Source organism: Ambystoma mexicanum, chromosome 4p (assembly GCF_040938575.1).
Source record: "Ambystoma mexicanum isolate Mex_15411 chromosome 4p, UKY_AmexF1_1, whole genome shotgun sequence".
In the NCBI taxonomy this organism is placed as follows: Eukaryota; Metazoa; Chordata; class Amphibia; order Caudata; family Ambystomatidae; genus Ambystoma; species Ambystoma mexicanum.
In genome coordinates, this window is record NC_090927.1 from 1,222,592,376 (window position 1) to 1,222,609,145 (window position 16,770).

General features: G+C 47.2%; 1 protein-coding gene across 4 annotated transcripts in view; it reads left to right on the forward strand.

Annotated features, from left to right (window-relative positions):
• The window catches only part of MAP4K3 (mitogen-activated protein kinase kinase kinase kinase 3), a 2,398,077-nt gene that overhangs the window by 2,123,212 nt on the left and 258,095 nt on the right, over positions 1-16,770 (forward strand). For all 4 annotated transcript variants that reach the window (XM_069606874.1, XM_069606875.1, XM_069606876.1 and 1 more), the window contains one exon: positions 133-304. In XM_069606874.1, the coding sequence (XP_069462975.1) occupies positions 133-304 (172 nt within the window). The remainder of the gene's footprint in view (positions 1-132; positions 305-16,770) is intronic.

Here is a 16,770-nt window from a genome sequence, read left to right on the forward strand (position 1 = left end):
CAAATGTTCGCATTGTATTGGCAGAGCAGAGTGTTAGTTTATTGGCAGGGTCAATAGCATTTTGTTTGAATGTTAAAAGCTGTACTAAATATTCTGATAACTGAAATACTATTCATTTTTCTCTCCATCTAGCATATAGACTTTCCTCTGCCTTGTCCCCTTTCAATGTTTGAAATGCTGGTAGTTCCTGAACAGGAGTATCCCTTGGTTTGCGTTAGTGTCAGTAGGGGGACGGATTTCAACCAGGTGGTGCGGTTCGAGACTGTTAACCCAAATTCCACCTCCTCCTGGTTCACAGAAGCAGGTTTGTTTGATGTTTTTATTCTTAAAGCGTTATTTATCACTGCTTCCTTGATTAATGTAACTTTGAACAAGAGAATTAATAAACATGTAATTTCTTGTCACTGCATCACTAAATACAGTTTGACTACAGATTTTCTACTTGGTGCACATCACATTTTCTCCATGGCTACATCATCCTACATGAGAATCACTTCTGCAGGTTTATTTTATTTCTCTTAAAAGTTGCCTTCTTCGTTTACAGAAGGTTCTTTCCAAGTTTGAATGTTCCCTATCCTTTACCCATGCTCCTAGGTTTGGATATTAGAGGCATCTGCCCATTTAAAGTGCTAGGTGGGTCCACAAAAAACAATAAAATCTACTCTTGTGTCCATAAAAAGCAAGTGACAGCAGCAAATGTATAGACACTCACACTCTTCCCTGTCTACGTACACTGGGTGACTAATACATCACTCGTCATGGTTCATTAGGTGTATTCAGACTCTTTTCACTAGCAGCACACATTTTTGTACCACACATTACCCATTTAATACATGAGTCTATCCAAGATTGGGCACTATGCAACAATTTCTCAGCTTTAAAAATAAAAGAACATCAAAAGGTATTTACTGGGTTCTAATAAACTCAGGAGTTACCAATACCAACCTGTCTTAATTATTTTGTTTTTCTGTTTGAGGTTAAGGAAAGTCTGACACTTGAGCAGTTACACTAGCATTAGAAAAATGTTAAAAGCTCCATGTTATTGCTATCAATTCTGTGGGTTGTGTCCCTTGCTGTTAGAAAATATTTTCTTTGTACTGCTTTCCCCCCATAGAATTCTATGGGACACCCTTTAGTTTTGCTTGCTGACTTGGCTTTTTGAATGCATACAAAGCTCATAGCTTTATTTCCCTTTTTAATTTGTTCGCTTTTTTTGCTCAGTGTTATTGGGATACTGATAAGTCCCTAGGACTATCTGTGCTTTGGAGACTGTTAGCCTTGTTACAAGTTTGCTGGCATTTCTGTGGTAAAACCACTGAAATTATGCCGAATGGATTTACTGCTATGTCCAGCCACAGATTTACTGTGGGGTTACAAATGGTGGTAGTCGATTTTTGTCCCCACTTTTTTGGAGTCTGTAGGGCTCCATGGGGATTTTCAATGGAGTTACCGGCAGCAGTGATTCTGTGGATTTTGCTGATGTTTGGCCTTGCGGTGGCAAATTTCCCTCCAGCTTTTTGCTGGAGGAACATCCTACACCTCACTGACAAACCTGTAGAACAGCAGTGATGTAATGCAGTGATGAAAAAAGTGCCACCATGTTACTGACGTTTTTTATCGCACGGCCGTACTTGTAGTGAGGACCTGCGTTTCCCCTTAACAGGGCTGGAGAGCCGGCTGTTGCCGCTCTTTATGCAAGGAAAGCTGGTGAGCGACACTGTGTGTACTGCGCCCATACGCTGGTCCACCGAAGCCCAGAGCTGCCTGTGCTCCTGAGATCAGGCAGTTTCTGTTGGGCAGAGACTCCGTTCCTTCAGCATGGAGAGAGGCATAGGGGGAACGAGCAGACAGTGTTTTCAGGAGTGCACGCCTTTGGGTGAGAGGCTTGGATTTACGTGGAGCCGTTCTGTTATTTGCTCTCTCATATTCTCCTGCTCCCGCGTGCTTTATTTTTCAGCCCGTTTCAGACTACAGGCTTTAGCAGTGTTGGAGACCGAGCTCATGTGAGGAATATACAGTTCATCGGCTCAGAACTGCCTCTACACAGACTGGAGGATCAAGTTGTAATGTCATCTTCAAATAACCTGTGACTGATATTCAGCACACCCATCACGCCTGGAAACAGAACAATGATTTCCTTTCATTGGGGCTGTGTTTGGCGCCCCTGGTGTCTGGCTGAGCGGAGTGAGCTGCCACTTGTGAGAGCCGAGTTGTTTCCCTGGATCTTGGTCTTCATTTATTTTTCCATCTAGGCCGACCTGCCCTCAGACTCTCATACGAGCCAGAGAGAGTTGCTGCTTCATATGCGAGCTGTTAGCTGTGTGCAGACAGGACTTTCAGCTCTACGCTGGTAGTTGATGTAATGCGTGTAATGTCGATTAAAAGGAAGTGCTACTTGTCATCTACTACCACACCCATCTTGTTTACTTCAGCTCATAAGCGACTTAAAAAAAGGCACTGGACAATCTGCTTGAGCACTGGTAACTGCAGCTACTTTTGGCGGATATCATTTGATATACAGTGTCCTGGTCGACCCTGCCCGCTATATTATGGCAAAGAGGAAAGCTGTTTGCATAACATCGCCAATTGAAGTCCCAAAAAAGTGATTTCACCTTTTTAAACCTGTTGGGTAGAATCCTGTGCAGTGCTCTTAGGGACCACTACATACAATTAAGACTACAGGTGGCAATACAAGTTTTACCTTTGGTACAAGCCCTGTACTACTATGTTAAAGTGGTAGCAGTAGCAGAGCAGCCAGGCTTATCTCTAGAGTATATGAGCAGTAGCAGAAATTACACAAAGGGACCACAATTACTGTGACTCAAGGTTTCAGGTAAAAAATATAAGTACATTTATTTTTAAACCGTTTGTTATAAACACGACACTTCTATTAATTCAGAACCACACGTAAAATATACTACAACCAACCAATTCACTTTGTACGGTATAACTTCAAGGTAAGTACCCTATGTTTTAACGGACCGGTGTTGTGAAACAAAAGACGTTACCGGGAATACATTTGCGATCACTTTTTGACAGTAATGACAGTTCGGTCTTACTAAAGAAACTCTTATCCGCGGCAAGAAATGTTGCCGGGGCAAAAACACACTTAGCACCTGAGATACCGAGAGAGAGTTGGGGACAAAAATTATAGGCAATACTTTTGTCGAGGCAGACAGAATCAGAGAACACTCATGGACAGAAATTCAAGAGTCAATACGCCGGAGCCAGTGTCAAGTGGAACCGGGTTCCTGTTGTCAAGGATCACACAGTCGGACAGTTCACGATTCAACGTAGCCAGGAGTACTTAGATATTGTCAACAGAGGAAGTAAAAGATATAAGGGAAGACAAGGGCAAGCCTTGGAGGTGAAGAAAAGGGATTCACCCTAATTCCTCAAGCAGAACACAGTACCTTATTCAATGAAGAAGCTGGTTCCACGGCAGTTGTTCCTGGTAGTTTCCTGCAGACCCACGGTTCCTGGAGCTTTGATACGAAGGATGACGTCTGTACCACACAGGGCTGAAGCCGGCAGCAGCAACGGTGAATAAAAGGTGCGCTCCTTAAAAACAGGAGAGGCTCTTCAGATGGCTATCCGGACCACTACAGCAGGGTACAGTGATTCTGACCACAAAGAGGATCCTCTGGCTGAAGATGATGAGCTGGTTATCCCCACCAGGCTCAAGGGAAGAAGACTCTGGACTGGATCTTCTCTAGTCGTTGAAGGGTAGATAGCTTAGGACTGCAGCAGGGCTTCACTGGGACGGGATAGTTGCAGCAGCCGACTTCTTTTCCGCTTATCTTCGGTATCTTGTAGTTCCAGTGGCGACTCTTGACTTCTAGCCCGAGTCCAGCCTTTTATGCGAAAATCCCCCATTCACACAGCCTGGCTGTCAATCACGCAGCAGGGACAATCACCTGAGCCAATCATGGCAAAGTGCAACTTGGGTTTCCTAGAATACCCTGTGCAGGGGTGACTACACCCCTCCCTCACATTCAGCCCACCTAGACACCCAGGCGCCTAAAGGAGAGCTTCTTGGCAGAAGCCTGCCAAAAGACAGTGAACAAAGAAGGTAAACCTGGTTTGCCGTGCAAAGTAAAACACAAGAACGACTTTAACAAAAAGAAATGGCGAAAAAACTTGACCGGAGCCAAAAGAAAAAGTATTTGGTCAAGCGGGTTTAAGTTTGAGGCTAATATAATAGCCTAGAACAATACCACGTTTATATAGTATAATCGCGGTAGAAAAGTTAGGGTAGATACTACTGCCACCAGCCAAGTCTAAATGTTAAAAGAGCGGAACAATGCTCTAGGAGCTACAGATAAAAAGGGGTAAGGATTAACCCTTTCCAGTACTCCATGTAAGATAGGGTGTACTGGTTCTGTGATTAAATGACTAAGTAAAGTTAATGGCAACTTTACCCTTTTCTGGGGGATAGTAGTCAGCCCCAGAAATGGAGTCGGTGGGAAGTCTAAAAGACAACCCTGCGTCACTGCACTGAAGGTGCTGTGTAACACACAAAAGAAGGGGGCTACTGAACTGAAGTGGTGTACTCCAGAGTACATAATCACAAAAACAGAGGAAATACACATGGCAAAACATGGGTAAGAGTGGGGGAAAAGCTCACACTCTTACCAAGTGGAAAAAATAAACTCCAGACATCCAGCAAAGCTGCTGGGGGACTCACTAGGTGAGGGAAATTAGCCATAAAATGAGAATTCTCCCTAACAAAACCCATTAAAGATGTCAACGTTCTCATCACCAAGATTAAAGATCTACTTGATGACATCGATAAAAACTAAAAGTGGGCCTAAATCTAACTGTGTAACTGGCGCAGGCATGGTTGACGAGATTGCTTTGGCGGAAGATAGCAGGGGCAGCAAAACTTCAGAGGGAAGTAATGGTGGAAATGGTGTAACTGGCAGACCCCCTGCAATTGTCCCATTAGCTAATGCCGAAGTAGGAATGAGGACTGACCAAATAAGAGGAAATAACTATTCTATTACCTTCTGTGGTCCATGATTGGAGGGACCTAAAGTGGGCGGTGAGCAGGCAATAAAGCCTTTGGCCAAGGATGATTTCAGTGTTCGCTGTAACGTGAATGCTGGTACAGATGTTGGTATAGTTGGGTTCAGCCGCCACTCTGATGAAGGGCTTACTCCTCGGACTGTTGTCACAAGTATCCCAGATTGTGAATTAACCACTATGTCAGACAAGCGAGGGGTATATCCACCATGCTGTGCCCCAGAGAAATGACCAAGTCTTGGAGGTTCCACAGAAAGCCCGATCAAGATTTCCCCTGATACCCCACTTAAAAATAGATTTGCTATACTAACTAGTTCAAATGAGTGTGGCAAATGCCCTGCCATTCGCCTTCCCGAGAAAACACAGAAGACAAACACCTGTGGGAACAGTAGTGGGAAGGTCAAGCCAATGCAAACCTCCATAAAGGCATGTATATCCAATGAGTTGTGTAAGAGATCACTGAAAAGAGGGACAGTGGTTAGACCAAGGGAGAAAGGAAGTGACCAAAATAGGGGCGACTCTTTGGCACCCCCAACCTGTGGGCCCCACTTTATCGCAATCAAGCAGGGGGTGTGTCTGCCAAAGCTGAGGGGAAGGGCTAAGAAACCTTAGTGCTGAATTACTTGGCGTGAATTACATTGTATTAGCCATACTTGGAAGGGTGGTTGATCAATCTCAGAACTTTTTCACAAGTGTCTGCTGTTAGGCAAGATTGTATGCAGTACCCTTTGGGTGCACTACAACAACCCTGACTTCCTGGCAATAGGAACCCAACCTTTGGCTTATGTCTGTACTACACAGGTTGGTAGCGTGATTGGATTGAGCAGCCAGGCTTACCTCAAGAGGGCTCAATGTGAGCTCTAGGGGAGTTACACAGAGATTCACAGTGACAAGTATTCAAATAAACACTTACACACAAGGTTTCTTCAATAAACAATTATTAATTTATCAGTCAGTTAGAGTAAGCCTTCTTCAGAAGGCAGCAATATAAAAGCAACACACAAATACATTCCAAAACTACACACTTAGTTTCTAAATCAGTAAAGACACTTTTGGGATGGCCCACAGACACAACCTACTCCCTCAGGTGTCTTCAATAGCTAGGATGCTGGGCACATTAATATATCACTGTTGTATTTATAATCATTTAGGAGTAAGTCAAAGGAAAGGGTTATTAGAACAAACAAGCGATCACAAATATTCTTAAGCAGGCAAATACTTTCGGATTCCTTAAGCAGAGTCATTCAGTGTAATAGGTTAAGCCAAAGTCAATGGGCAAAAGTCTTATATGAGCTGAAGCACTTCTGGTAGGTAAGTAAGAAAAGTCTTTGCACAATGTTTTAGAAGTCTTTGAAGAAAAAGAAGAATCAATGTAGGGCCACAAGCTGTTAGACTTGTGAGTAGTAGAAGATGCAAGCAACTCTACAGCACGAGGTAAGAGGTCTCAGACTTTTACAGTACCTTTGTATTGAAGGAACAGTGCAGCTCTGCAGATCTTACTGTTCCTGGGCATCAGTCATGGGGACAAGAGGGAGGATTTCTGGGGACTGCTGCACTGCAATGGGACAGTCACTGCTCGCAACCGGCAATCTTCAAACAAGTGGCTGTTCGGTGTTTCAGCTCCTCGCGACTACTGCAAATAGCAACACCGCGGTTTCTGAATGTCGAGATTGGCTTTCCTTGCTTCTGGGGTCCCGCACTCTGTTGAGGGGGCTCAGCCTCGGTCAGTCCTTCTTCCTGGGAGTACGGAGGATCTTCCTTGAGCTCTTGGCCAGCTGAAAAGCAACGCCCACAATCTGGTGTTCTCTCCCTGGTGTTTCGGTTTCCAGGAGCAACTCTGTGATAAGTCAACCAGCTCTGCGTGAATGTCCAGGTGGCTTACTTTGGAGTTGATTGGTCCCACCAACTCAAAGGGTCAAGTCGTCCTTGCAGGGCTTCTCTGTCGATATGAATTTGGAGTTTCAGCACAGCAGCAGGGCTTCACTGGGCAAACCAACGGTCCAGGAGTTGCAGCAGGCGTCCTCTTCAAGTTCTTCTTCGGTTCCTTCGTCCAGTGGTCGACTCTGCCTTCCAAGCCAAAAGCCTCTACTTTTATACAGTTCTCTCCCATTCATTCCAGCCTAGCTGTCAGTCACTCAGCAGGGTGGCTGTTCTTGCTGGACAGTCAGCCAGACAATCACTACAGAGTGCATTTGGGTCTCCTAGAAGACTAAGCACAGGGAGTTTCGGGAACCTCCCTCACTTCCTGCCCCCGCCAGACACCCTGGAGCCAGAGGCGGGCTTCACTCGTGAATCCCGCCAAAGGCAAAGCGAGCAAAGAGACCAAACCTTGTTTGGCGCGCAGAGTAAATCTCAAGAAGGACCTTTCCTTTGGGTGTACTACAACAACCCTGACCTCCTGGTAAAAGGAACCCAACCTTTGGTATAAGTCTGTACTACCCAGGTTGGTAGCGTGATTGAGCAGCCAGGCTTATCTCAAGAGGGGTCAATGTGAGCTGTAAACCGGTTAAGCATCTAACTGAATTGCATAGGAGCAGAGGAAGTGAGCTTCAAGTCTCAAGACCCACCTCTAACCCGACAACTGCCAAATACTTTTGGTTTTATGGGGACATCATTATCTTCAGAAACCTCTGAAACTGTCAACTAACACCAATCGATCTATGGGGTCACTGCCATTACTTGAAACTATCAATTGGTATGCTCGCACCAATCCGCCCACTTGCCGACCAGAGTATCTGAGGCCTGACACCGGAAGGACAAAGTACGCGCAGCAACCGCCTCAGAATAGACATGGTTTGTGCTATCCCTGGATTGACCAATCTAGGGTGGAAAAACAAATGTATTTGTATAATGTACCAATCCTGTCTCCAGTCTGCTAAGCGAGCAGATATTCCTTGGTGAATAAGGCTACACACTGATTGCGCTACATTAGGGGGTGCAGGTCCATTATCAGAGAAGAGGTATTGTGCTGTTCACATGGACAAATGCCTTTTGAGATTAGGTAACTACATCCAGATTACTTTGACCAATACTTTCCTGGTAGAAAGATTGCTATCAATTGAGTTAGGATCATATCCACACATGGGCACAGGGAGTACGATAAGACCTTTCCACCCTACCAATCCCCAAGTTGATACCATACATGGTGATGGAATGGCTTTAGATTGCCAGTCAGGTTGCAATGAAGGATTGGAAGGCGTGGATTGACTATCCTGAGGGATGGGAACGGAACCTTTTTTCCACCAGAAAGACATTTAACCTTTACATTTACTGGCGCGCGGACCTGGGAGCGCCGGCTCCCTTCACCCCGCCCACCAGCGCCACACCTCTGTCCCCTTTTGATGCGTTGACAGGAACAGACCGCTCCACCAGCGCTCCTGGATAAAGCCTTAATCCTTGTAATTCCATGCACTTTCCCCGGAATCTTATATTTTCTTTTTCTAATACAGATTTGGGAACACCGTCCACCAGTGCCCTAGTTTGTCCCCGGCACATGTCAGTCCAACAGGCTTTAGCAGGTGCCTGTCGTGTGATCGTTCTACCCTACAGCAGATCCCCATGCATTCTCCCCTATGTCCAACAAGACTTCTCCTCAGAACATCAAGGAGTACATCTGGAGGAAGGCCAAGAAGGTAGGTGCATTCTTTTACAAAGCACCCTGCAGAGACGGCTCCTTCCTTGGGAAGCCCGCTGGTGGGACGGGTCAGTCTGGCTCTCGCACCGGCTCAGGGAGCACCGGGGCTCATCCAGCTCCCGCCTCAAGGCCAAGGCGTCCAGGGGCCCTACTGGTCCCGCAACCGAAGGGCCTGTGAGCTCTCCTACCACCAGGACCCGTCCCGAAGGGCATTGCCCTGATACTGGGTCCTTACCTGAGGGTGCCCTTAACTACGGCCAGCACTACCATCTGGGAGGCAGTGGGCGCACCGCCTACCAGGTGTACACCAGAGGTGCAGGGTGGGGCAGAGCTGGTGCAGTCAGGCATGCAGGCCAAGCCCAGGAACATGTCGGCTACCGGTCCACGTGCTCAAGGCGCTGACAAAATGGCGGCGGCTCTAGACAAGCAAAGGCGGGAAGCCTCGCAGGCCCATCAGCTCAGCGATCAACAAACAAGAAGTTGGGTACCACTGATGCCCGTCACCTGGACCACGTCATACACAAACATCTCTCGTTCCAGGTACAGCAGCCCTATGTACGGACATTGGCTTGGGTGGCAGCTGGCATTTTCGCCCCTGTGCAGGATTGCGCACAGCCAGCCGGTGAGGACAGTTTTGGCACATTCATGTTCTTCACGTGGTCCCCACAAATGGGCTCAATTCTCAGGGGCATTATTAAGGACATGTTGCCCCCTGCTTCACCTGTGCAACCCACGACAACGCAGCCTGTTCCCCCTCCTCTGGCTCCACCCCCTTCCTGAGGCCCCAGCAGCTCCGGTGCAGGTGCAAACCCCCACCACGTAAGAGCCCCCGAAAGGTGACTGGCGCCACCCCCCCAGGGGCAGGACCGGCAGGACACAGATGCGGAGGAGGACACTCACTCCTCAGCAAATGCCTTCCATGACAGGATTGCCGGCATGTCAGAATATCTGGGCATCCCCCAGCCCAAGAAGGAGCTCCCCGAAGCAGGAGTTCTGGTGAAGGTCCTGAGCATCAGGGTGGAGGCGAGGTCTGGCTTCTCCCTACAGAAGGATGTGGAGATTTCAGCCAAAAAGGGCAGGCTCAAGCCCCACTCCATGCAACCCATCAATGCAACCCATCAACAAAAATCTGAATGCTCCATTAAGACAAGCCGAAGGGGACAGCATACTGCTCTCCACCCACCCGCAGCCCCTGTCATCAGTTATCGCTGCTGCATCCATGTATGCCAAGCCCCAGGCTTCCTCATCTATTACTGCCATGGCAGCCCTCCTGAACAAGTAAGAGAAGACTCTTGAATCAAGCGGCAAGGTCTACTCAAATGCTGGGCTGCACTTCGGGCAGTCTAACGCAGATGCCATCCTTGCTGCGGCTAATCAACGCCTGTGGAGGGAAAACGCAGGTTTTCTGCCTGTCATCCCTAAGGACAAGCAGGCCTCATTCAAAGCGGGCTTAGCTGAGGTGAAACTCGTGGCTCCAGACTTTATGGAGGTTTCTGTGGGCCAAATCGACATGGCTAAGAGAGCAATCTGTCTGGCAACATACATGAGGCGCAGGGCCTGGCTGAAAGCTACCTGGTTCAATCCGGATGAGCTGGATAGAATCCTCAACCTTCCGATTGAAGTGGGGTAAGGGGATCCTCTTCCACTCCTCCACTGTTGAGCCTCTCGATATGAAGAAGAGCAGCTCTCAGACAGCAAAGTCTCTGGCCATTCTTACCAAACCGGCAACTTAACCTTTCTCACAGACACAGTCCCGCTTAGACAAGGGGCATTCATATGGTGGCTTCCTCGGGTTCCAGGACAGCAAAGCCAGACAGGTCTCCCAGTCAGTATTGGAGAAAACACCCCAAAGCATCAAATGAGGGGTTCTTCCAGTCCCCCTCCACTTCATCAGCTTAAGACCAGAAGAAACAGTGATGATTTGTTTCAGGTCCACAGCACCCCAGTTTGGGGCATGCTGGCCCTGCACAGTCCTGCTTGGCGGGCAAAGTTCGCAGACGCATAGGCCATCTCAGTGGTGTCCTTGGGCTTCCAGCTACCTCTTCCTTCTCCCCCTCCGAGTTCCTGTCCCCTCCCACAGAAAAGCACACCATCACTCCTAGCGGAGATTGGCTCACTTGTAGAGAGCAAAGCGGTAGAGCAGGTCCCCCCCTTTCCAGCAGGTATAGGGTTTTTACTCCTGCATCTTCGCTATCCAGAGAAACAACCAGGCGGGCCTGCTATTGGTGTTGAATCTGTCTTCCCTGAATCTTTACCTACCCCTGCAGAAGTTCAAGATGGTGACACCAGCATTCATTGCTGAGACACTGCGTTGGGGAGACTGGACATATTCTCTGGACCTGAAGGACGCGTATCTGCACATTCGCATTGTGCAGCCTCACCGGGCCTTCCTCAGGTTCTGGGTCATGGGCCTGCCTTTCCAGTACAATGTTCAGCCTTTTGGGTTAAATTCAGCTCCAAGAGTCTTCTCGACACTCATAAATGCAGTGGCAGCTCTCCTCAAGTTGGAGGGGCTGCACGTCTTCCCGTACCTTGACAACTGGCTAGTCCGGGGGTACTTCTCCGGAGCAGGTTCGAGATTCAGCGGACAGGCTCATCTCTACCATTTTCACCCTGGGATTTTCGATCAGCTACCAAAAGCCTGAGCTCACCCCTACACAGTCGCTAGTGTTTCTGGGCCTGTTGTGGGAGAAACAGCAGCAGGTTTTCCCCATGGGGGACAAGGTGACAGCAATTTGATCGGCAGTCTCCCATTTCCGCAGCAGGTCAATCACCACAGCCTGGTGGTATCAACATTTTCCAGGCGTACTAGCAGTATGTCTCTTGGCGGTCCCTAAAGCATGCTCCGCATGAGTAGTCTCCAGTTGCATTTAGCAGCTTTTTGGGATCAGGAATCGGGCCATCAGGTGGCCCCGGTTTCCATCCCACATCTGGACCTCAACCTCAAATGGTGGCAACAGGAAGAGAACATTCTGGTGGACAAACTGTTCCATCCACTGCCCATAGAGTACACCATTACCACAGATTCCTCACTGCATGGGTGGGGAGACACCTGGGAACGCACTTGGTGCATGGCCTCTGGACACAAACCGACCGGCAGAATCACATCAACTGGCTGGAATTTATAGCTATACAGTTGGCACTTGGGTCCTTTCAACCGACCATCAAAGGCAGGTTGGTGTGCATCCAGACAGACAACACCACCTAGATGTTCTATATCAACATACAGGGGCATCAGATCCCCGATGTGGCGTTCACTCTGGAAATCTAAGAATGGCTGTCAGCGGTCCACCTTCCGGGAGAGTCCAATCTGGAAGCAGACAGGCTCAGTCGCTTGTCCGCCGACAATTACGAGTGGCAGCTGAATGGGAGAGTCCTCCAGGAAGTGTTCAGCAGATGGAGCCACCCAGCAACAGACCTGTTTGCGATAGTACACAATCGGACTTGTCAGCAATTCGTGTCCTGGGGAGGAAGGGGATGCACTCCAGATGCCCTGGGATGGGACGGGGGCATATGCATTCCCACACACACCGCTTGTGCACAAGGTAGTGAGAAAGATCAGGAACTCCAGTAACCTCCGGATCATCCGCGTTGCACCTCGCTGGCCAGCGCGGCCATGGTTCTCGAACCTGCGACAGATGTCACTTCAACCGGAGATGATACTCCCCCTCCGGATGGGCCCTCTACTAGCATAGCAGGGAGGCGCAGTGCTACACCCCTCTCTGGAGAGGCCAGCCCTAGCGCCCTGGTTCCTGAGCAGCTAACGCTCCAGAAACAATCTGGAGATCATTCCAAGTGCCAGGAGTCAGGCTACATGCAAGCAATACAAAAGTAAATGGACTAGATTCTGCTTTTGGGCTAAGGAACATGGGTTGAACCCACTGACCTGCACCCTCGAACAAGTCTTTTCATTCTCTGCCTTTCTCGCCAGATCTCGCATTCAGGTCGATACCTGCAGAATGTACCTGGCCGCTATTGGTACGTACAGGGACTCTCTGATCCTGTCTTTGGCCAATCCCGCAGTAAAGAAATACCTGGCAGGGTTGACCAGGCTTTACCCTGGGTCAAACGCCTGCATTCCGTTTGGGACCTAAATGTAGTGCAAAGTGCTATAGCACAGAAACCATTTGAACCCATGGCCACAGCAGACATTAAATTGGTCACTCTGAAGACAGCCCTTCTGGTTTGTCATGCGTCAGCTCGCAGAGTGAGTGAGATACAGGCGTTAGTCGCCTCAGAGCCATGCACTAGATTTCACAAAGACAAGGTCATGCTCCGCACTCACCCAGGTTCCTTTCGAAGGTGGTATTATCCTTCCATGTCAATGAGAACATTGTGCTCCCCACTGTCTTCTTGGACCCCAAGGAAGATGACGAGAAAAGGCTCCACTGCCTTGATTTCAGGAGAACATTGACATTCTATTTGGACAGAACAAAGGGCATCCACAAGACAGGCATACTGTTTGTAACATTTGGTGGTTCCGGGCCTGGACAGCAAGCCTCCAAGGCATCCATAGCTTGTTGGATGACGGCAGCGATCCAGGAGGCATACAAGGTGCACCGTAAGGATCTGCCGCAGGGCATGCATGTGGTAAGAGCTAAGGCAACCACAGTCTCATTCCAGCGCCACGTTCTCTGTCACATGATCAGCAGGGCGGTAACATAGTCCACTCCATCAGCTTTTTGAAGCATTACTGCTTGGATACCAGTTTCAAGGTTGATGCAGCATTCGGCCAAGCGGTGCTGTGTAATCTATTTGCCTAGAAGGTCAGGCTCTCCTCCCCAGGGCGTTGTCATTTTTAATCGCCCATAAAGGATGGAGGAAATGGGTCGGGATGTAGGAGTAATTAAGAGTTGCTCAACGGAGTGACTAACCTACTCCTAGTCCATAGTCCCCTCTCCTCCATAGGTCCCACCATTCATCCCCCTATAATACAACCAGTAAGGTTATTAAAGCATAATTCAGCTGACACATCAAAAGGGGACTGAGGTGTGGTGCTGGTGGGCGGGGTTAAGAGTGCCCGTGCTCCCAGGGCCATATGCCAGTAAATTTAAAGGGGACTTTTATTTTTCTGGTGGAAACATTTTTCTGTTACTGTTGCTGCACAATCTATTTGCATAAGAGGTCAGGCTCTCCTCCCCATGGCGATGTGTTAGTTGTAATCGCTCATACAGGATGGAGGAGACGGAACGTAGGAGTAAGTGTTACTCACCAGAGTGACAAACATATCCTAGTCCATAGTCCCTTTTCCTTCATACGTTCCTTCATACGTCCCACCATCCATCCCCTTATATTAAGACCAGTAGGGTGATTAAATTATAATACAGCTGACGCATCAAAATGGGGACTGAGGTGTGGTGCGGTAGGCGGGATTAAGGGGTCCCGCGCTCCCAGGTCTGCGCACCAGTAAATTTAAAGGGGAAATGTCTTTTTCAGGTGAAAAAAAAAAGGTTCCCGTCCCTCGCGAGGGACTCCCATACAGGATGGAGGAAAAGGGACTATGGACTAGGGGTACGTCGGTCACTCCAGTGAGTAACTCTTAATTTTCCTGGCTTCACAGGCCAGGAAGAAGGCTAAAAAAAACAAGATGGCCAAAGGACAAGCGTAAAACCTTGTGGCATGGCCATGTTTGGTCACTAGCCACAGTTAGTAGCCAAACTCGGTAAACTCGGTAAGGCTAAAACGAAAAGTACCAAAAAATTGTACAACTTCACTGCTCCCACCAGTTTGTCCATTTAGCACACATAGAGTAACCAAAATTTTTAAGTCTTAATTTTAGCAAAACAAAAGGTGTACCCCATTGTACTACATTATAAAATGCATTGTACAATGATAAGTTACCACAAGTGGTAAGTTATGAAAAGTAATAACTAAGTAACAAGACTAAGGGAAACAATGTTTCCCAGTACTGACAGCCTGAAGAACATGCCAATTTCCCCATAACAGATGAGCAAAAGACAGTGTAGTGAAGCTTAAGGCATCATTGCACTGTAAGTACAGGTCAGGATAAAAAATAAAAGCAAAAGGTTTGGGGGTCCATACAAATGCAAGGAAAGTTGCAATAAAGAGAAATCTTTCGTAACGGGACCAACCGCTTGTAGCCTTCTCGGTTGAAAGAAAGGGTTTGGCTATCTCCAAGCAGACATCACTAGGTGAACCACACTCTGAATTTCACAATGTTACTTCAATGCAGGGAAGGAATTACCTCTGGGCACCAGAGCCCACTCCACCAGGAGGGGGTGGCTGCCACTTCCGCTCTGCAGAGGGGGTTACCACTGAGGGACTTCTGTCAAGCGGCCATTTGCTGTGTACGGCATACCTTCACCAAACACTATTGTCTGGATGTAGCCAGTGGAGCAGACACTTGTTTTGGGAGAGCAGTGTTACAAAGTTTCATCATGTCGGGACTTTCATCCCGCCTCCTTCACACATAGTGTTTAGGGAGTCTATCTGGTGAGGAATATGTGGGAGAAAGGCAATCCATTGAAGGAGAAATTACTTACTGGAATGTCGATTCTTCTCCCACAGATTCCTCACCACCCTCCCATCCAACCCTGTTATGAATGTGCCTGCAGTTAATGACTAACTTTTTTTTCTGTGAGTTGTGGTCGTCTCAGCTGAATCGTTTGATTCTTCCTCCTCAGCGCCTGAGCTCAATGGTAAAAAGGTGGGGAACTGAGGTACAGGGGCGTAGTGATGCAGTATATGTTTGCCGACCGACGTCACTCCCATAGTCGAAGTCTTCCACATCGAGGCAAGACAGATCGACGGCTGAGTCGAGGTGCACTACACCCCCTGTCAAAGTTTTCCAAGCAACTGACGCTGGAATAGATATCTATCTGATGAGGAATCTGCTGGAGAAAAATTCATAGAACTTGACGGTAAGTAGTTTCTCCTTCTAGAATCATCTTGTTGAACAGATTTTAGGAGGCCAACCTAAAATGGATTTCTGGAATCTGGCCTGGTGGATAGATTTTAGGAGGCCACTCCTGTTATACTAAATTCAGAACTCTGAGAGGTTAGCCAAAACCCAATTAAGGTAGCAATGCAGAGCAGTCAAGGTTATTCTGAGGAGTGCGAGTGGGGTTGGGGACCTCAATGAGTCCACACAATATAATGTTCAATTTAAACAGGTATGTATAAAAATATAAACCGTTTTGTTTTCTTTTTTTCTTTTAGTCGAACAAGCAACTTTACAAATACATACATCATATAAGTGATTTTCACAGCACAGATTTTTTACAGGATTAAAATATGTAAACAAATGGAGAACACAGCCATGTTCAATCATGGGAAGAAATGAAACATTAGAACAATGATTCTAAAGTTGATTATGGGGGCATGCGTCCAATAAAATTCATCCAAAAACATGTTAAAATTTGTGCAGGCCGAGTAAGTTGGGACAAATGAATTCAATCATGTAAGGGCGATAGTGCGACTATCCCAATTGTAGTTTTAAAGGCATGATTTCTAAAAGTTCAGGTTCCAGGTTTTAGTCCGATCTTTAACCTTGTTAAATATCTGATTGTTACTAAATTTAGCGATTTATTTTCAGCATTAAAGATCATAATCCAGATTTGATGTGGAGTTAGGATGCGATAATCCATGAAAATGAAAAACTGGTGTAAATATTCTTGCCTTACTAGAGTTAACTTTTTGCATTCCACAAGAAGATATTCCAATGTTTTGGGCATGTTGAGCAATTTACAAAAGCGGCACATTTTTAGTTTTATCTTTGAATCTTGATACCATTAATGCGTTTGTAGGCCAAAGGTCGGAGCATAGTCACATGATTTGTGTGCAGTATTCTTGATCCGGGAATTTGACTAGATATGTGGGTATTTTATTTGCTCTTTTTAAGATAGTGGCCAGTAGAGAAGATCTTATATTTATTGCATTACTCCCAGTTTGCATTCCAGTCTGCTAGCCAGCATTTTTGTTTCGCTCGATTGGGGTTTGCATTGATCAGAGTATGATCAATATCGGCTTTGTTCATATTCGCTATGCAGAATTGTTCCCATGATGTTAAAGGGGATTGATGGTTTGATCCATGTAGGTTGGGTAGAAATGGTATCGTAGTGTCTTGGAATTTGTCTTTGTTAGTGCATTTA